The following is a 21,565-nucleotide window of genomic DNA, read 5'->3' on the forward strand; positions in this document are numbered from 1 at the left end:
TACTTCCCTATCCTGACAAAGTTCCATCAAAACTGCATGTTCATTGGACTTATAGATCACATGAGATTAACAGTATTTACTGCAAATGGATGCAATAGATCCTAAAGACAATATGTTACATTTATTTCACACATCTGAAAAATGTCAGTGCAACAGCATTTATTACTCACATTACTCACATAATAAAAGTTAACATATTTTTTTACATATACTTTTAAAAATACATCAATAAACAGCATCTATATTTACCTATAATGACAATGAACATAACTGATACATATAATGACAAAATATTTTGATATAACTCATGAGTCTCCTGTAGCATAAAAAGAGTAATGTTTTTAGTGCTGATATATTTTGGCCCACCATGGTTATATTTTATTGGTTCTATCAAGGAAAACTGTGTCAAATATAATGGCATGGCATCCAATACAAAAGTTTTACCTATTTCTTTTATTCAGAGAATAGGGGATGTTGATTTAGAGTCTCGTTCATCTTGTAACTTTCACACCGACAACTTTAAAGTTATGTAATGCAGTGAACTAGCATACTGAAGCCCACCATATTGCAAGTTTTCTGTTAGGCAACTATCATGGATGCTTGCCCTTATGCTACAATTCACCAACAACCTGTCAAAACATACTGTGCATATTCTTGTTAACCATTTACCAATTCTGGCATATATGGTGGCAAAGTTTGAGGCTTGAATTTGATTTATACATAAGACATGCAATTCTTGAAAACTTTCTATGCCATTAAAATTTCATAATCCTCTACTACATATTTTATTTTACACAATACATCTCACTTAGAAATACTGATTATCTATATTGATAAATTTTGATAAATGACTATGGGCATCAGCAGAATGGTGACGAAGAATAAAATCAAAGTACATAAAGAAATGACTGCATACTATAAATTCCACTTGAAGTACTCTGGGATTGAAAAAAGAAAAGAACTCTCTGAAAATGAAACAGTGACTAATCACAAGATCTAGGATATTGGTGTGATCTTTCATTGGTTGTTCAGTCCAATAGTTTTCAGAACAATGGGTCTAACAAGTTTTGTCTCTTCTGAAGGAAGTACCTATGCCGTATTAAGTAGTAAGATTTCTGATGAGATTTTCTGGTGTACTTTTGCATGTGCAGTATCAAGATACTATGACAAAAATTCATTGTCAACTATCAAATATAATTTCAGTTTCTTGAGCCATTATTAGCTTTGGTTACAATGAATTTTTGTCATAGTATCTTGATACTGCACATGCAAAAGTATAACAGAAAATTTCATCAGAAATCTTACTACTTTTAAAATATATATGTATATATAATGGATGTTAGTACTGATAGTTGTTGCACAAGTTTTTAATTTGGAATCCTCAGAAATATTTTATATATAATATTACGCATATAAAATATTTCTGAGGATTATAAGTTCAAAACTTGTGCAACAACTATCAGTACTAACATCCACTTTTTCAATATCATTAACTGATAGTGAAAGGGAGTGTGGAGTTTGGAAGATATAGTACAATATGTGTGTCCATTATTCATACCCAAACTCAAAGAATTTATCTAGAGTATATGGTACTTTGTATCCATTCAAATAGTGCTACAAGCAGACCAACAATTAGGGCACTAACTGTCAAGATTGTTTCGAAGTTGGGTTGACATGTCTCCATCCATGATGGCTGCAGAGGTTTTACTGATACTCCAGAGAATTCTGGTTCTTTCACCCAAATGTCTCTCCTTGAGATTTTTCCTTGCGCATGCAGTACCTGTCAAGTGAGAAACATAAATCAATATTACTATGATATGAACAGGTATGAAATAGAAAGGTATTCCACTTTTTCTGGGTATTATGGTCATAACAGAGGATAGTAGTATATTATAGAATCTGCAAAATATGTTTGCATGTTTTATGTACATACATAAAACTTCATTAAGCTATTTACTACTGAAAATGTGAAAGATGGCATATTTCAATTGTGTTTAATAAAAAAAATGTTAATAGATATTTTATTATTTGACTTTCACATTAAATTTGGAGCTGGGATAGCTCAGTCAGTATAGTGACTAGCTATGGGCTGGATGACTGGGGTTCGATTCCTGGCGGGGGGCAGAGGATTTTTCCTCTAGCCTCTGCGTCCAGACCAGCTCTGGGGCCCACCCAGCATCATATCCAGTGGGTACCGTGGTCCTTTCCCAGGGGTTAAGTGAGTCCATGGCATAATGTTGACCACTCACCCCCATCTAATGCCAAGGTTAAGAAAGAGTAGGAGCTATACCTCCACTCCCCCCAAAAGATGTACATAGCATGTAGTGAGATGGCTTTACTTTCCTTAGTTTTCACATTAAATTACATAGGACAGGGCCAAAGTCTTCAATGGAGTGAAAGTAACTAGAACTGCAATGTCATTTCCTGCAAAAAATCAAAATACTTGGGGAACAGAAATTTCAGAATCCAGCTAAAGTAAACAATCATTTTTGGTATTAAATTGGCATGTAGAACCATAATTATTTTGCAGAAATGGTGTTAAATACATTGTGAATCCAAACATTTTGTGAATTTATATACAACACCTTATAAATTATACATTGAATTTGGCTAAATTACTTATAAATAAAATATTTATTTTGTTTAAAATGATATTAATAAAACTGATAAAATCTATAAAATCATCAAAATAAGCTACATACTTCTCTAGCAGCTCTCTCTCCTGCCTCAATAGCTCCATTCATATAGCCAGTCCACTCTAATGCAGTCTCAGTACCAGCAAGATAAATTCTTTTTCCAATTGGTTCTCGTATTGCTGGCCCAAATCTAGTGAGGACACCTGGTGAACAGTAGCTAGAGTAACAGCCACCAATATATGGTTCTTCTAACCACAACTTATCCACATAATATACTGACTGGAACCAACAATGCAATAAAACATGCTTTATTAGTAACAAGAATAGAGCCTGCATTATTTAAACAAGAACTTTATGGCAGGGGAATAGCAGGAAGTTAATATAAACCATAACATATGTATCTTATAGATCCTTATAATTTTTATAAATGACAATTTTCTCTCAGCTTAATACTTGGTGATAAAGCCCAAAATATATTAAGGTATCTGAATTTTAAAATAAATTAGTGAGTAATCCTCACAAATGGTTATTATCATATAGAATTAACACTTACTGAACAGGAAGTTCTTTAATGGCAACATTTAAATATCTTAACATCACCTTGATGGCAAATAAAGTTTAGAGAGCTCATTGAATATGATGTTCACACATAAGAAGAGTGAACAGCAGTAAAGTAAGAATGAAAATCAATAAATAACCATGTTACTATATGGCTGCCACCAGATTATAATATACAGAATGGCAACTGAATTGTCTCAGGGTTGCCACTGCCAAGAACAATGGATACCCTCCGGTTGCCATTAAAGAGTAAAAGATGAGTTCTCTTTAACAGCGCATTATTCTTAGTTTATATTTCCACATTTGACTGGTTAACAAGCATACCTCAAGAGCTTCTTGACTGTCATAAAAATTGGCAAGGGAACGGCAGATGGCATCTCTGCGAGCAGACTGTTCCATGTCTTTAAGTTGGATGGCATGCTGTCCAAAAATGAAGCAAATGAGTCCATAGAGAGATATACCTGGTTTTTGGTCCTCATGGACATCACCAACAACCTCAATTCCATCCATACAGGACACAAATCCATTATATCCTAAACAGATAACAATACACATAGAAGAAGTGTAGAAAACACATAGAAGTTGGAAAGGTTTCATGTTACTGCCTATTTCTGTTATCCAAAAAGTATAATTCTGGACTGCAGTTGCTATAGTTTTCATAAAGACTGAATTGTAATAAAAATTCCCAACATTAACTGCAGCTGTCTTAACACTAAGCATGATAGTGAAGACCATGACTTTGACATTGTCTTTTGCAGTTAGTCATATTCATATGGTTATTTAAATATGTAAATTAATTGGGGGTTAAAATCCATGTCACTATTTAAGACCTTTCTCTTTGGACACAAACTTACATTCTTCTGCATACACAATGATATTAAAATATTAATTTGGCCTAGAAGTGCAGTAGAAAACATTATGAAAAAACAAACAGATATATAAACAAGTGGATCATATTTAGATAACAGTAGGTTGATGAATAATAAAATAAAAATCAGTACAATAGCTCACACACTTACTGTTCTAAAAATGTATTAACATCATATTCAGGTATTTAATGTTACATTCCAACACCATGCAATTTGTCCTGTGGACTAGCACGCTGGACTTATGTGTAGGTAGTCAAATGATGAAATCTCATTTTGGTTACTTAAAAAAAATAATAATAATCAGTGCTGGTTTAAGAAGGAACAATTTCAGCCAATTAAAGATTGTGTGTTAGGCAATATTTTCATGACTGGATTAACTATTTTTAAGCTTCAAGTAAGAGTAAAGGAATATTCTTTTCTCAAAATATTAGATGTCACTTGTAACTTACTAGATATGTTCTGGTAAGATTAATGTGATCATCTGACAGCCTCATCATTTATGAAAAATGAGTTTCAAAATAAATTAAACCATATGAGCACATAAACAACAGCATGCATATTAGTTCAAGAATATATAGAAATATGGTTTCAACATAATGCTTTAAAGTGTGTTAATCCTTTCACCTTTTTCTACCCAGAATTCTCTCTTGTAGAATACAGTGCATTTGATAACAATTCCCATAGGACATCGTTGAATTAGTCCGTGGCGTAGTGATGGCAGTGGAGGATCAAAATGTATTTTGAGCTGAAAGAAAGAGCAGTACATGAAGTCATTCGATGCCTTGATGATGGAGGAAGCAAGGACATCTGGAACGATGGTAAACTTCTACCAGACTACACAGCACAACATCCCAGAAGACAGCCATCTTCAGACTCACTGCCGTGAAAACCTCAAATCCTACATAGAAATATTAGTTTAATTCTGCGTATTATGCAATCATACAAGTCAATATGATTAATTAATTATTATTAAACTTAACATTTTGAATATTAAACAATTTAAGTGCCATTTGTTAAATGACAAACAGACAAAAGTAATGGAAAATATGTGAAACTAATACAAGCTCTTGGTTACACAGCATCATAAAGTTGGTCTCAGAAATAAAATTAATACATTTAGGGGAAAATGAATAAAGAAGTGCATGTGACCAGGAGAATGTTGAATAGACACTCCTAGCTTTTACCTCTGTGTGTATATTTGTGTATCAAGCCACCAAATGTCTTTTAAATGGTTTGTAGGAAAAGGAGAGTAAAATCAATATACAGATTAAATAAAAGTTGTAACTTCCCTGTACAGGGGTTCTGAAAGGATTACGTTTATTACATCTGCTATATTTATCAAATACACTTATAATGTAGTAAATTCTCTTCTAACAGTACTGAATTTGTGTGGACCATCTCATTGCTCTGATACATGACTGTTTTAAAGGTCCTATCATGTGCAAAGAAGGAATGAGAAGAACCACATTCCTCCAGAAAGCTGAAGCTGATCACTCACCTACTTCTAGTGCTGAGATAAAGCATGAAGCTATATGTCTACTCCCCCATATGTATGTCTGACATGGTGCTTAGTTAAGCATCAGAGACAACTTTATATTTACCTTTACCTTTACATGAATCTATACAAGATGATCTACAGTTTACATAATGAAACTCCAATGGTAGCAATGTACTTGTTTATGCTCCTAGAATATTGAGAACAAATTCAGTCTCCTATATTAATGGACAGATTTAGTCCTAACAACACACTGCACTGGGGGGAACCCACTTAATTTGCACCCACAGCTTCTGGATTTTCAGATAAATAAATTACTGCTGTAAATGTTACTTACATGTGCAAGTGGAGGAATAGCCATTATTACATGTGAGCCATTGAAAACAGTTCCATCCAGTGTTTTGACCACCACACCATCATTCATGTGCCTTATTTGTACCACTACCTTTTTCAGATGAATTCGATCTGAAAAATGAAACATAAAATTTTCAATCAGCCATAACTGAGGAAATATTTTATTCTACTCACTCAAGGAACGAAAATTAACTATATACCTCCAAGATTCTTTGCCATCTTGATGCTAAGCTGCTGAGAACCACCAATGATTTTACGTTCCTGTGCACCACCCTTAGCCTGCCAAATATGGTTCACACCTTGTGCCTGATGTAAATACCACAAAAAGAATAGTAATGACATCTCATGATCTTCAGCAGTGTTGTTAGCAACAGCCATACCTTCAAGAAATTCTCTTGCATCCCTGTTAACAGTGCAAACCAGTCAGTATGAACAGACAAAAGTCTATACAGTCATTAATAAAATAGAAAACATAAGTGAAGAAATTGGTGAAACATTTATAGATGGCTTATAGAAAATGTTATCTCTGCTATGGAATTTATATAAACTCATCTTATTGTAAAAATTATTAAAAATAGTGTTTAAATGACATGTGTCACTCTAAGTTTATAGATCCATTTTTATGTCTTTTAATAATAATTTTATACACATTTCTTTGTTAAATCTTATCATATCAGAATTAAATCTCTCCTTCAGATGCTCATAGCCTGATTAAATTTTGGTATTTAGTTAATAAAAGCACAATTCTGCAAGCTGTCACACAGCACAGAAACTATTTAGACACGTGGTTCACATATCCCACCTGGATACATGGCTTCATATAGAATTATAAAATTTAACTTCAGCACAGACAGTATATATTTGCATCTTTTCATACGTGTCATTTCACTGCACACAGAAAATTTGTTCAGGAATGTCTGCTTACCTAGTCCAGCAATGTTTCTTCAGAAACTCCTTTACTGTGATATTATCCCATTGAACAGCATGAGGAGCTTGCCAGGGATAATCAGCAGGTACCTGGAGTGCCATGTTATCTAACTTACGAATAGTAGCATGTAGATCCCATGCTGCTAATGGGCTACTCCACCAGAATGTGGGCCACGAATTTGAGTAACGACATCTTTTTCCCTAAAATAAACAGTTTTTTACAGGAATAAATTAAAACACATGTTTAAAGGTAATTTAGTGGATTGCATTGATACAAATGTTTACCAATTATAACGAGCTGTTGTATTTGTTTACTTTCAACCAAAAGTATTTATTATATGCATTTTCTCCTACTAAAGTTGCAGTAATATTTCCATTATTTCAGCCTAGAAATTCTGTCTGTAACTTTAAAAAAAAATTTGTATGTGAAGCACATGAAATATTGGTTACAGAATTTACCATTTTTGCACCAATAAATTTGCATGAAAAATTTGTGTGGACTTCTCACCCAAAGTAATAAATTTTATCACAATCTCCTGCATGGTTTTCAGATGAAACAAAAACATGAACAGACACTATATTATGTATTAATTTATGTGCTTTGTACAAAAATACACAAAAATTGATACCTGAAATTTGGTTTTAGGTGCAGCAAGGTAAATAGCATAACTCAAAATGCTATAGTTTCCTTTTCTTTATTGTGTAGCACACAGCACTTAAGGGATGAACCAACATTTGCAGGATATAGCATTTATTTAGAAACAAAGCTGGTATCAATTCTGTTTTAAATAAGAAACTAAAATATTACTTGGATTCATAAAAATGATCCTGTGTGACTAAGAAACCATAACATATAATATTCTGTATTAGTTACCTTGCTAAAATATATGCTGTCATGGTTATCTCGGCAAAGATATGTCTCACAGCCCAGTTCCCTGCACAATCGCAGTACATGATTTTGAGTGGGACCAACATAAGAGGCTCCAAGGTCAACCCATCCATAATGTGGGTCTCCTGCCTTTTCTGATGGTGTTTGTGTCAGAGTACGACCACCCACCCGGTCACTGGCTTCCAGCACCACCAGCTCCACGCCATGCTCATGAAGCAGTTTTGCAGCACTTAAACCTGATACACATCATGTTTAATGACTTATGTTTTCTTCTGTTTCACTCAGTTTTAATGTAACATAATCATCTTTAAATACCAAGAAAAACCACATTCCCTTTTTTGGTTACTCATGACTGATGGGAAAGTATATATTATTTTCCGTAATTTTAGTTGGGTAGGTAATATTTCTTCTGAAAAAAATTAATATTTGTATGTATATTTTTATGATCACTGTGTATATTGTATTATATACAGCGTTCCTTGCAAGTGTGGTAAAGTCTACATTGGGCAGACCGGCCGTTCTTAAGAGACCAGTCAAAGAGCTCCAGCACTATATCTGGCTGGAGAAACCAAATAAATCTGTCATGTCCAAAAACACAGTCAACCTGGGCCAACGTATTCAACTTCAAGACACCACTATCCTGTCCACCAAATCCAGATATATGGACAGGATGATGAGGAAGGCCATCAAGATTGAGTTACATCCAAACAACTTGAACAGGGAGGAAGGACTTCACCACTTAGGCCAAGGCTCATCTTTGACTGTCAGTCTCCTGTAACTCTTGTTTCCAAGTGTGTGGCTTACTCATTGCCTGGATGATAGAGGCAGCAAGGACCTCTGAAACTTTCGTAAACTTCTAGCAGACTATACCTTGCAACAACCCAGAAGACAGCCATCTTCAAACTTGGTCTGTTAGATCACTTAGTTTTTGTCCAGTATCAACTACTGAGGTTGTGAAGCACAGATTGAGATATTGTAAGTGGTTGTAAATGAAATGGAAGGGATAAAGAGGGAAGCATGCTCAATCTATTTAATTGTATTACGAGATCTCAGTCCTGGTAACACCAAGGTTATACTGTCCCAAGCAAATCACTCTCATTACAGACATTTAATTTGTCAATTATTTTGGTTGGTTATACATACGATATAAAATGCCCAATGAAAAAAATATATACAAAATTTCCCTGCTTTCTTAGTACAGACTACAGACAGTTACACTTTTAATGAAATATTAAAAAATAAATTATAGTGTGCAAATTAGACTAATACAGGTAGCCATCAATTTACGCCGGGGATGTGGTCCTGGACGAACCGGCGTAATCGGAATCGGCGTAAATTGAAACTCTTTTATAATGTAAATCAATAGGAAGTCAATGACATGCGTTCCCAGCACCCAAACATTGATCAGTAATATAAAGGCATTACATTTAAAGCTCTGAAATAACGTAAATAAAATAAATGGAATTTAAAAAATATATTTTATACACTTACAATTGGCAATTCGTTGGCCCCCACGATTGACTGCGTTTCTTTCATGTGACTGATGCGTGCAGTCATCTCTGCTGTTATGCGATAGTCGCATTCATGTAAGACGCCGACCCACAGTAAATCGCATAGTAAAAATAACCCCGGTACTTCCGAAGAGATTAAGTCTTACATATTAAATTAGTCCTTTGAAAGTTTAAAGCGCCAGGAATGAAATTGCATAACAGTAGACTCTCATACGCAAAAAGTTTGCATTTCACAAACAGCTTTTACCGATTCATCGATCTCATTGGAGGAAATTCGCCTTAACGAAACATACGTATTTACAGAGATGACTGTATTAATAATTTTTATTCAAAATTAGCGATGTAAGAATTACGATTTAGTATATGAAGCAGTATGAGAAACATAGTAAAACGTTATAAATAATAGTAAATTTTTTTTCTTCACTTTTTGACTTTCTGGTTTCAAAATCGGCGTTATTCTGAATCGGCGCAAATCGAGGGCTACCTGTACTTAATGATAATTGAATATATTTTAACCCCATCCTGCCTGATTTTTTAGAACAAATTATTTTGAACTTAATATTTAAGTAAAACAATTCCTTGGTCACAGCTTTAATTAATTGTAAAATTCAAATGAATGTTCAACATTGGTTTCTGTCACTCTGCATCTTGCGCTAAAATTTAAAACTCTCATGAAGTAGACACAAGTCTGACAGACCTACCACACACAAAACATAGCCATTAAATAGTATGTGAGTTTAATGATTTTCATCTGAATTGGGGATGGCTACTGGATAACTCTGACTGCTAATTTACTAGAAATGACAAAATCACATGCCTGCCTGTATCTATTATGGACTCATCTTAAACAATATGAGCTGCAACTTAAAACAACAACATGTTTTAATGATTCTATTCTCCCAGTCTGGCTAAAATACATTCTATGTTTAATGTTGGGTTAACAATTATATGTTTCATCCAACAAGATATTTCAAACAGAAAAGCTTCCAGGATATACTTCCCTAAAACCTTACCACTAAGTCCAGCTCCAATTACTATCACCGCTCCCTTACTGGACATGTTGATGTTGCTACTTCTCCTGGAAAACTGTATTGAAGTCTGACTGTACTAAAGTGCAGCTTATATACATATTCATGGAAACACACCAGTTGAGAACAACAATGACATATACACAAACATTACTGAAAGAAGAAGTATTACATATCCCAACCTAGGCAAATGAAGTGTGTGGCAAGAAATGGAACTACCTGTTCAGTTTAATGATTTGCTGCTAACATCAACATCATTTTGTTTATTAACCAAAAACTCTAGCCTCATCACAGGCTAGATAACCACAAACCTTTGTCACGGACATATCATATATAAATACTGTAAAGTAAAGTAAAGTTTGTCCCACTATACGCCATGTAGGCGTTTGGGGGGAATGGAGGTATAGCTCCTCTCTTCCTTGACCTCGGCACTAGATGGGGGTGAGTGGTCAGCATCACGCCCAGGCCGACTTTACCCCCGGGAAAGGACCCCGGTACCCATTGTAGAGGAGGCTGGGTGGGCCCCAGAGCCGGTCTGTACGCAGAGGCTAGAGGAAAAATCCTCTGCCCCCGTCGGGGATCGAACCCCGGTCGTCCAGCTATAACAATAACTATAACAATAAGAGTTTCCACCCATCATAAATCCAGTTCAGAGAGTATGTAGTGTTCATCGCAAATAAAAGAATGCAGCAGACACATACAATTAACTTATTCCAATAGTACCAATAGTATCAATGTACTCTGCCTCTGGTCTGAATCATAAGTGACTATAAACTAGATTCACAGAGTAAAAACTATCTATGTCCGTTGTTTGGAAACTGTTTAATGCAATGAGTCACTATGCCTGTAAATACCAAAATACCGGCTGACAGGCAAAATATATTCATGAGATTGCAATTCCATTATTTCTGATATGATAAAAAATGGTTATAGGATGAGTATTGCCAGTAACTTATTTTTTGGTCAATGGGATATTTTTCACAAGATTTCGATATAGTTCTTTTGGTCAAGAGAAATATATATTCACAACAATGTCCACACAAGGACAGTTGAGAAGTGTATGCCTGCACTGATATTGTTGTATACTTATGTATAATAATATAATTACATGGAATCATAATAACCACATATATAATTAATTATAATGTAGAATCATTAAGTTACTAAATAAAGTGTAGCAGTGTCATATTGTAGACTTTGTACAGAAAGCAAGACTTTCCATTTCCAGCTGTTGTAGACAGGGGCGACAGGAAGACATTATCGTGTCTGCTCCAGATAAGTTAATTAAAAAAGATTCCAATTATATTCACAGATAGAGAAGGCCTGCCGAGGTCAGGACGCCCGAACTTTGACGGGGCAAGGGGTCGCTTTCCTAGGGGGTTTATCGTGTTCTCTAAATGGATCTAGAACCACGCCTTGGGATGACACGTTACAGCTTGCATGTAAAAAACCGTCACTGACGTCACAAGGGTGATATCGGGGATTTGCTTATAACCAGTGAATTTCGAAGACACATTGGACATTTCACGTTACTCGTCAGGGGGAAACTCTGCTGGTCTACTCATTCATTTCTATCTACATATATTCAACATTGTGTTTCACACGAACTGTACTCATCTCAATTATCAATAAATCATCAACATTCGAACGTCTTCTTGCCAGACTAGGCATTAACCTTAAGGTGTGTATCCGAACCTACCATCGCCGACCATCGTTCCTAGCCGCTCGGGAATATTGCATTCCTGCGGGACTGGCCAATCCCCCGGGATAAAACAGAGGAGAAACATTTTTTGGTGTCAGAAGTGGGATACACACAGTCGACGGAAGACTTCAAGCAAGTAATTAAAAGCAGAGGCAACAGTTGACGAACTGCTAAGACTACAGTATTCTACAAGACTTCAGCTGACGAGCTACCGGTCCTGATAGAATCTGATAGACACTGCCGACGACGCTTGAACAAGAAGACTTTGATAGCTGGCGTGAATTGCTACGCTGCCACAGTGCAAGATCGCCTCTCTTGCGACCTTGTCGCTCAGGGAGACCTCCACTCATCAGGTGGAACGGACCGAGAACCGTGCTTCCCTCAGGGCTGCCAACAACCGCCGCTGAGAGACGCCGCCTCCACTACGAAACCCGGTGCAGGACTTCAGAGTTCCGTCTCTGCTCGTCGTCAGAAGCCAGAGGGTGCCGAATCCCGCCCATCACCACCGCTGAGGGTCCAGGATACCGCACATTTCACCATCTTCATTCTTCCAGGAAGAGTTCGGGGTCCCCTGTGAATTTATTCACAGCCAAGCACTTCCAGAAAAGGACAAGCTGAGCTCAAATCCTTTTCCAACGCAAACTGTTTGTTGAATTAAGGGGGAGTTATTAAAAATTTCAGTGAATTGCGATATATGTTAGTTGGGCAAGTAACTTTAATAGAAAAAACAAATTTGCAAATAAACAATAAAACAGTTTACGTTACCTTCATTAACGTAAGAGTGTAAACCCGAGTGATCTGCTGTATATTGCTGGGTAAGGGTGAATAGGAGTATAGCATAATTTCTGAGTGTGAGGAGCCTGTAGGAGGAACGGGGGAAATGGCATTTCAAAATTACTGTAGCATTTCAGAGACAATGAAGCTGATAGGTGCACCATTTTCAGGAGACAAAAGTAATCTGAAGGAATTTATTGATAATGTTGACGCCGCCTTTGAGTTGGTAGATCCAGTAAACCATTGGTTAGTGTTGAAGTTTATTAAGGCTAAGATTTCGGGAGAAGCGAGATCGAAGCTACTCGTGAGAGATTTAACCGGCACCTGGGGTCAAGTTAAAGCAATATTAGAAGAAAATTATGCAACCCGGAGGACGATAGATTTTTATGCTTGTAAAATGTTCAGTAGCAGGCAAAAAAAACATGAAAGAATTTCAAGTTGGGGGTCAAGAATAGACCAGATGCAAAGTGAATTGAGATTAGCTACCAGTAAGGTGTGCAACGAACGTGAATTGGCGGGAGCCATTAGCCTGATCAACTATTTGGCGAGAGCTTGTTTCATCCAAGGACTGTCGAATGACAGAATTCAGACGATCGTTAGGAGCAGGGGTGAACAGCTTTTATTGTCTAGTGCAGTGGAATTAGCATTAGAAGAAGAGAGTATATTGTTGTCCGCCAGAGAAAGAGGCCTAGGAGCTTATAGGTCGGAGAATGAACTGAGATTTAGTAGCGGTAACTCAGGACCGAGGTACCAGAGACCCAGGTACAAGGCGCATGTGATTGCAGAACCTGAGAAAAGAAATGTAGTAAGGTGTTACGCTTGCGGAAGTATGGGTCACATTGCACTTGATTGTAAGAGAAGTAATTGCGGTTGGAAACCGAAATGTGGAATATCGAGCCAGGTCAGGCAAGCAGCCAGTCGGGGCCTCGGAGAGTTTAAGGGGTTGCAGCATATGCAGTAAGAGTAGCATAAGTGCATTAGACACCGTGTCTTTTGAAGTAAGAGATGGAAGGAAACTTAGGTTAGTGTTCCTTATTGATACAGGGGCAAAGTAAAGTAAAGTAAAGTTTGTCCCACTATACGCCATGTAGGCGCTTGGGGGGAGTGGAAGTATAGCTCCTCTCTTCCTTGACCTCGGCACTAGATGGGGGTGAGTGGTCAGCATCACGCCCCGGCCGCCTTTACCCCCGGGAAAGTACCCCGGTACCCAATGTAAAGGAGGCTGGGTGGGCCCCAGGGCCGGTCTGGACACAGAGGCTAGAGGAAAAATCCTCTGACCCATTGATACAGGGGCGCACATATCAATAATCAAGGAGTCCAGTCTACAGCAGGGACTGCGGTATGACAGTACGAACAAGGTGAGAATTCAAGGGATTTCAACAGCTGTCCTTCAGACACTGGGTTCGATTGAGTTACAGTTAGAGATGAAAGATATGTACACAACACACAAATTCCAGGTGGTCAGTGATTGTATTCCCATTCCGTGTGACGCCGTCTTGGGACGAGATTTTTGGGAATCCAAGAGAGCTAAGATAGATTTTGAGACTAGAACTATAGATATGGGCATGTTAAAGGTGAACTTTGATGACAGGCTATAAAACAGTGCTGGGAACGCACAAATGTATATTAAGTTATCACCACGATCAGAGACCATAGTCGAAGTACCTACATTACATGAGGGGAGTCTGACGGGAATTGCGGCCAAGGAAGAACTAGTACCAGGAGTCTACATGTCAGAATCATTGACGAAATCAGTGGACGGTCGTTGCGTAATTTGTATTGCCAACACACTAGATACGGAAGTCATCATGCAAGCACCGGAGGTACAGTTAGAACCATACGAATGTGTCTCGGATAACCTGAGGATAATGTATACTGTCAGTAAGAATTATGAATCAGAAAGAGCCAAATTATTGGGTCAACATCTTCGATTGAATCATATAATGGGGAGGAAAGGAAAAAACAAATTTGCAAATAAACAATAAAACAGTTTACGTTACCTTCATTAACGTAAGAGTGTAAACCCGAGTGATCTGCTGTATATTGCTGGGTAAGGGTGAATAGGAGTATAGCATAATTTCTGAGTGTGAGGAGCCTGTAGGAGGAACGGGGGAAATGGCATTTCAAAATTACTGTAGCATTTCAGAGACAATGAAGCTGATAGGTGCACCATTTTCAGGAGACAAAAGTAATCTGAAGGAATTTATTGATAATGTTGACGCCGCCTTTGAGTTGGTAGATCCAGTAAACCATTGGTTAGTGTTGAAGTTTATTAAGGCTAAGATTTCGGGAGAAGCGAGATCGAAGCTACTCGTGAGAGATTTAACCGGCACCTGGGGTCAAGTTAAAGCAATATTAGAAGAAAATTATGCAACCCGGAGGACGATAGATTTTTATGCTTGTAAAATGTTCAGTAGCAGGCAAAAAAAACATGAAAGAATTTCAAGTTGGGGGTCAAGAATAGACCAGATGCAAAGTGAATTGAGATTAGCTACCAGTAAGGTGTGCAACGAACGTGAATTGGCGGGAGCCATTAGCCTGATCAACTATTTGGCGAGAGCTTGTTTCATCCAAGGACTGTCGAATGACAGAATTCAGACGATCGTTAGGAGCAGGGGTGAACAGCTTTTATTGTCTAGTGCAGTGGAATTAGCATTAGAAGAAGAGAGTATATTGTTGTCCGCCAGAGAAAGAGGCCTAGGAGCTTATAGGTCGGAGAATGAACTGAGATTTAGTAGCGGTAACTCAGGACCGAGGTACCAGAGACCCAGGTACAAGGCGCATGTGATTGCAGAACCTGAGAAAAGAAATGTAGTAAGGTGTTACGCTTGCGGAAGTATGGGTCACATTGCACTTGATTGTAAGAGAAGTAATTGCGGTTGGAAACCGAAATGTGGAATATCGAGCCAGGTCAGGCAAGCAGCCAGTCGGGGCCTCGGAGAGTTTAAGGGGTTGCAGCATATGCAGTAAGAGTAGCATAAGTGCATTAGACACCGTGTCTTTTGAAGTAAGAGATGGAAGGAAACTTAGGTTAGTGTTCCTTATTGATACAGGGGCAAAGTAAAGTAAAGTAAAGTTTGTCCCACTATACGCCATGTAGGCGCTTGGGGGGAGTGGAAGTATAGCTCCTCTCTTCCTTGACCTCGGCACTAGATGGGGGTGAGTGGTCAGCATCACGCCCCGGCCGCCTTTACCCCCGGGAAAGTACCCCGGTACCCAATGTAAAGGAGGCTGGGTGGGCCCCAGGGCCGGTCTGGACACAGAGGCTAGAGGAAAAATCCTCTGACCCATTGATACAGGGGCGCACATATCAATAATCAAGGAGTCCAGTCTACAGCAGGGACTGCGGTATGACAGTACGAACAAGGTGAGAATTCAAGGGATTTCAACAGCTGTCCTTCAGACACTGGGTTCGATTGAGTTACAGTTAGAGATGAAAGATATGTACACAACACACAAATTCCAGGTGGTCAGTGATTGTATTCCCATTCCGTGTGACGCCGTCTTGGGACGAGATTTTTGGGAATCCAAGAGAGCTAAGATAGATTTTGAGACTAGAACTATAGATATGGGCATGTTAAAGGTGAACTTTGATGACAGGCTATAAAACAGTGCTGGGAACGCACAAATGTATATTAAGTTATCACCACGATCAGAGACCATAGTCGAAGTACCTACATTACATGAGGGGAGTCTGACGGGAATTGCGGCCAAGGAAGAACTAGTACCAGGAGTCTACATGTCAGAATCATTGACGAAATCAGTGGACGGTCGTTGCGTAATTTGTATTGCCAACACACTAGATACGGAAGTCATCATGCAAGCACCGGAGGTACAGTTAGAACCATACGAATGTGTCTCGGATAACCTGAGGATAATGTATACTGTCAGTAAGAATTATGAATCAGAAAGAGCCAAATTATTGGGTCAACATCTTCGATTGAATCATATAATGGGGAGGAAAGGAAGGAAATTCTAAATTTATGCATTAGGTACAATGACATTTTCTACCTGCCGGGAGACAAGCTGTCTTGTACTCAGACCATTCAGCATTCGATCCCGACACCCACAATTCATAAGATTAGGGGAATAAATGTCAGACAGTACAGGATACCTGAAGTTTTCAAAGATGAGGTAGACAGACAGACCGATAAGATGCTGTCTGAAGGGATTTAACTCACAGCATGTCACCGTGGAATTCACCTATAATTATGGTACCCAAAAAGATAGATGTTTGAGGAAAACAAAAATGGCGGATGGTCGTGGATTGTCGAAATCTGAATGAGGTTACAATAGGGGATAGTTTTCCACTGCCATTGATAACTGATTTGCTAGATTCTTTATGACAGGCGAAATTCTTCTCGACACTGGACTGCTCAGTGGGGTATTATCAAATTCCCCTTAATCCAGACGACCAGCCTAAAACTGCATTTTCCACACAAAAGGGGCATTTTGAGTACAAAATAATGCTGATGGGGCTCAAGGGATCGCCTTCGACGTTTCAGAGATTGATTAATCATATAATGAGTGGTATACAGGGTGTACGGGCACTGATTTACCTAGATGACATAATTGTATATGGTAGAGATTTACAGGAGCATAATGATAGGCTAATAGAGGTGTTTGACAAATTGAGGGAGCATAATTTAAAATTGCATTTGGACAAGTGCGAATTCTTGAGGGAACAGGTAGTCTACCTAGGTCATGTGATTACGAGAGATGGGGTAAGGCCGGACGAAGCCAAGGTGCCTTTATGTTGAAACTATGATGTATATCATGTGCACCCTTTCCCCAGTAGGATAAATGGAACTACCGCTAAGTTCACATTCACTCAACCTGAAAAGGAGTTTGTATTGATAGACAAAACGAGACAATATTATACTCGTTTAAGCCAAACTGAAATAGGTCAGTGAAGATTAGAGACTTCAGAACTTCGTGTGTGTAAGCAAAATTTCCCAGTACAAATAGTACATTCAGTTGCAGACTGTGAAGTAAGACTTTTGCAATACAGTTCTGGTATTCCAGAATCTTGTTCTCAAAGAATAGTTGAATTGAAGGAAACATTGTAGACACAATTAAGAGATAACGTTTGGTTGTATGTAGCGCCATATGCCGAACACATGACAATTACTTGTCCAGACCACGATCCTGTAGATGTAACCATTAACGGGTTAGGCAAATTTACATTCTTGAAACCGTGTTCAGGTTATGGATCTCAAGTTTTAATTCATCACATGCTAGCCGAGAAGTGAATCTCACTAATAAAGACGTAATCCCACCCATAACTTTGGAATATGACCGTTGTGAGAAGACAGGTAAGAAACTGAAATTAGATAACATTAATTTAGATACACCAACCAAAACTATTATAACCCATACAGATGAGCTAAAACTGTCAAGCTACAAATTATCAGAAGTAGAAGCAATGATTGAAGAACAGCAATGGAAGTTGGAACATTCCGAAAAAACAAGATCTTTATCATATTTCATCTATGTGGGAATGCGTGTAGTTGGAGTAATTGTATGTATTTTGATGTATGTATGTTGTTGTAAGTGCGGAGGGCCAAAGATTTAGAAGTGGTTTGATGGAGAGGGGCCTTGCCACACTATATTGTTTAAACCTAAGATAGTTACGAAAATTCACACCTCAAATGAGAGTGTCTGTACCTCCAGGTCAGTTGAACGTGACTAGAAGTCAGGACGCCATAGAAGAAACGGAGCTAATAACTATTTTATCCAACCCTACACCTTCTACGCCTCAAGATAGGAGGGTAGCAAGCAAAGTATTGCCGACAGATAAACGTTAGAAGAAGAAAAAATTAATGATCATAGATGGACTGTCCTTAACTATTTTTTATTAGAAAAGGGGGAGGTGTTGTATACTTATGTAGAATAATCTAATTACGGGGAATCATAATAACCACATATAACACATATATAATTAATTATAAGGTAGAGTTATTAAGTTACTAAATAAAGTGTAGCAGTGTCATATTGTAGACCTTGTACAGAAAGCAAGACTTTCCATTTCCAGCTGTTGTAGACAGGGGCGACAGGAAAACATTATCGTGTCTGCTCCAGATAAGTTAATTGAAAAAGATTCCAATTATATTCACAGATAGAGAAGGCCTGCCGAGGTCAGGACGCCCGAACTTTGACGGGGCAAGGGGTCGCTTTCCTAGGGGGTTTATCGTGTCCTCTAAATTGATCTAGAACCACGCCTTGGGATGACACGTTACAGCTTGCATGTAAAAAACCGTCACTGACGTCACAAGGGTGATATCGGGGATTTGCTTATAACCAGTGAATTTCGAAGACACATTGGACATTTCACGTTACTCGTCAGGGGGAAACTCTGCTGGTCTACTCATTCATTTCTATCTACATATATTCAACATTGTGTTTCACACGAACTGTACTCATCTCAATTATCAATAAATCATCAACATTCGAACGTCTTCTTGAAGTTAAACATTCAGGATGTTACTTACAAGGATAAAACAAACTTTGCTAACACACTTCAATACTCAGATTTCTTCATTACATTTATTTTATTATTTATTTATTGTTCTGTCTGACTACAGGTCCATATGAACAGGATCCTTCCATCCTTTTCTCGGACTGGGACCTGTTCATATACGTTCTTGGCAGATGATCCACAAGTGGTTTGCCATTGCCTTCTTCTGTGTGTGAATGGAGTAATTGTTGGGATACCACGGAGAAACCGGGGAAGCCCCGGAGGAAAACTCCGTGTTGCCTAGACCACGGCCTTGCTCAACACAAGTTATAAATTCGTGCACCGCCGGGAATCGAACCCGAGACCCCAGGATTACAAGGCCAGCGTTCTAACCGCTAGACCACCGCGGCGCTTCATTACATAGAAACTCTTTGAGTTTCTACCGCTTTATGAAACCTTAACCATGAGCTGCCACTCAGCTGTTGGTCAAAAAATAATTGCAACCACTCAATCACACACACCCTTCATTTGATATTTTATAACTACCTGGCTGGCTATCTTATTTATACTGTGTAACTTCAATATTAAAATTACATCTATATTTTTAAACAGAGTTGTGATGCAAAAGAAGAACTGAAAAATACGTGAGATAAATGCACAAAGGCAAATTAATGGGTACAGCTGTCACAAATGTCCAGTTATTCCAAAGTACCTGAATAATATACTCTTACAATCCAACAGAATGGAGAGACAAAGGATATGATTAAGGAAGATGGACTGATACATTTTTAAAACTGTAAAGTGGTCTCATCCTCAGACTTAATTATATTAAAAACAAAAATTTAGTAATTATTGTATAACTGGATAAATACACAATAATACTTTACACTGCAAGGGATTACAGACAACAGAATGAAACTATTTTTTGAATTTATCTATTCCATCTCCCATTTTTCATCATGGTACTTAATATGGTGCTGTGAGGCAGCTTAAATTCTTATGCCACTCATGTTTTCAACATTAAGTTGCTTCAAGCATTTAGATAACAGGGCAATAAATGTAAGAAAGACCTCACAAAACCAGAGCACAAGAAACAGATTTAAGGTGTATTAATATGGAAATACATGGTGCCATGATGCTTATGAATTGAACTAATTATACAACACAAGACAGTGATGAAATAAACAAGTACATTTGATTGAATTTAATTCTATCCAAAAATATCAAATGTTATAAAGATTGCAGCACTTTTCTACGACCCAGGAAACAGCAAACTTTGGACCCACACCATGAAAACCTCAAATCTTACTCGGCTACTTTTTGCTGAAATAGTTCATACTGCATATCCGTGGTTTGTCTGTGTAGTAAATGTGTGGAGGAAGGCAATTCAAGGCAACAGTAATAATAAATGCTAAAACAAAATTACAAATCTGTAAAAACAGATTTTAAAATAATAAAAAGAGAAGTGCACTGAATTTAAATACTTGAACTTTGGTATATTCATTTCTCAGTTTCACCAAATTTATGTATTAAGAGACTATTTAAAATTGTGATTATGAAAGTTTGAAGAGTATTTCTAATTTTTTTTAATTCATTGAAACATGTAAAATTATAGAAGACTTAAAGTGACTGACTCCACTCAGAATGAATTAAGTATCATGGCATAGTAGTAGAGGTAGTAAGTGAAATGCCATCTCTTAGGGTTGAGGGGTAAATCCTCTTATTTACACAATTTGAGTAACTCCATGGAGAAGCAAACTGTCACTCTATAGAACCTAAAAAATCACTACCATGTTTACATGAGCTCACTAATCCAATCTACCTCCTCACACCCCAATTTGTTTATGACTCTTCTTAAAATGATCCTTCTATTTATTTCTTACTTCTCACAAGTATGCTACATGCTGCAACCATCTTATCCATCTTGATTAAATCATCCTAATCATTTTTGGTGAAGGGTACAAATTATGAAGTTCATTATGCAATTTTCTCTAGCCACCTTGTACTTCCTTGTCTCACTGGTATATTCTCCTCAGTACCCCATTCTCAGACATGTTCAATGCGAGTTTTTCTTCATGGGTTAGTGGCCAAGTTTCATGCCCATACAAAGAAACAGGTAAAATTAAGTAGGAAGATATCCAACAGATTCTGTTGTAGAATTTTGAACAGCCCAACTAGGCCTACTGATGATGATAATTCTTCTACTAAAGTTCCAATAATGTTTTGGATAATACACATCACAAACAGCATTTATTACTGCTGTTTCACTGTACCTTGTACTGTGATCCAACTCTTGATCATAGCTGTACCATCTCCTTTACTATAGTTCAAACACAGAAATCCTTCAAAGAAATGCGGATAAGAT

General features: G+C 37.7%; 3 protein-coding genes and 1 pseudogene across 5 annotated transcripts; 3 read left to right on the top strand and 1 right to left on the bottom strand.

Annotated features, from left to right (window-relative positions):
• Positions 1-142: 142 nt before the first annotated feature.
• LOC110831984 (amine oxidase [flavin-containing] A) lies at positions 143-10,315 on the bottom strand. 3 transcript variants are annotated; one of them, XM_022068578.2, is made up of 9 exons: positions 10,253-10,315; positions 7,714-7,964; positions 6,838-7,040; positions 6,113-6,315; positions 5,896-6,023; positions 4,688-4,808; positions 3,519-3,727; positions 2,703-2,915; positions 143-1,780 (listed from the first exon to the last, which is right to left on the bottom strand). In XM_022068578.2, the coding sequence occupies exons 1-9, from the start codon at positions 10,296-10,298 to the stop codon at positions 1,574-1,576; spliced, it is 1,581 nt and encodes a 526-aa protein (XP_021924270.2). In that variant the 5' UTR covers positions 10,299-10,315; the 3' UTR covers positions 143-1,573. The 3 variants fall into 3 exon arrangements, 2 of the variants coding, with proteins under 2 accessions (XP_021924270.2, XP_021924269.2); XM_022068577.2 differs by lacking the exon at positions 10,253-10,315 and adding an exon at positions 9,220-9,325; XR_002543765.2 differs by lacking the exon at positions 10,253-10,315 and adding an exon at positions 9,220-9,336 and having other exon boundaries at positions 1,640-1,780; positions 2,703-2,839.
• Positions 10,316-11,567: 1,252 nt separating this feature from the next.
• LOC147872806 (uncharacterized) lies at positions 11,568-14,341 on the top strand. The gene is made up of 2 exons (XM_087355430.1): positions 11,568-13,594; positions 14,034-14,341. Exons 1-2 carry the CDS (start codon positions 12,850-12,852, stop codon positions 14,339-14,341), a joined length of 1,053 nt encoding a protein of 350 aa, XP_087211556.1. The 5' UTR covers positions 11,568-12,849.
• A 411-nt stretch (positions 14,342-14,752) lies between these two features.
• On the top strand, positions 14,753-16,350 carry LOC147872807 (uncharacterized). Its single transcript, XM_087355431.1, has 2 exons — positions 14,753-15,603; positions 16,043-16,350. The coding sequence occupies exons 1-2, from the start codon at positions 14,859-14,861 to the stop codon at positions 16,348-16,350; spliced, it is 1,053 nt and encodes a 350-aa protein (XP_087211557.1). The 5' UTR covers positions 14,753-14,858.
• Positions 16,351-17,503: 1,153 nt separating this feature from the next.
• LOC147872808 (uncharacterized) lies at positions 17,504-19,314 on the top strand (annotated as a pseudogene).
• Positions 19,315-21,565: the final 2,251 nt, after the last annotated feature.

This window comes from Zootermopsis nevadensis, unplaced genomic scaffold (genome assembly GCF_977971745.1).
Source record: "Zootermopsis nevadensis isolate Lab colony 2312 unplaced genomic scaffold, Znev_1.0 Znev_ptg000024l, whole genome shotgun sequence".
Classification (NCBI taxonomy): domain Eukaryota; kingdom Metazoa; phylum Arthropoda; class Insecta; order Blattodea; family Termopsidae; genus Zootermopsis; species Zootermopsis nevadensis.

What these genes read in the sequence shown, in the direction of transcription:
- LOC110831984 (XM_022068577.2), bottom strand. Translation starts at nt 9,310, where the DNA reads ATGCGACTATCGCATAACAGCAGAGATGACTGCACGCATCAGTCACAT. An exon ending in CTATTCCTCCACTTGCACAT is followed by an intron (nt 4,809 to 5,895) that starts GTAAGTAACATT and finishes TCTTTCTTTCAG; the next exon opens with CTCAAAATACATTTTGATCC. An exon ending in ACAGTCAAGAAGCTCTTGAG is followed by an intron (nt 2,916 to 3,518) that starts GTATGCTTGTTA and finishes TGTTGGTTCCAG; the next exon opens with TCAGTATATTATGTGGATAA.
- LOC147872806 (XM_087355430.1), top strand. Translation starts at nt 12,850, where the DNA reads ATGGCATTTCAAAATTACTGTAGCATTTCAGAGACAATGAAGCTGATA. An exon ending in GGGTCACATTGCACTTGATT is followed by an intron (nt 13,595 to 14,033) that starts GTAAGAGAAGTA and finishes CCATTGATACAG; the next exon opens with GGGCGCACATATCAATAATC.
- LOC147872807 (XM_087355431.1), top strand. Translation starts at nt 14,859, where the DNA reads ATGGCATTTCAAAATTACTGTAGCATTTCAGAGACAATGAAGCTGATA. An exon ending in GGGTCACATTGCACTTGATT is followed by an intron (nt 15,604 to 16,042) that starts GTAAGAGAAGTA and finishes CCATTGATACAG; the next exon opens with GGGCGCACATATCAATAATC.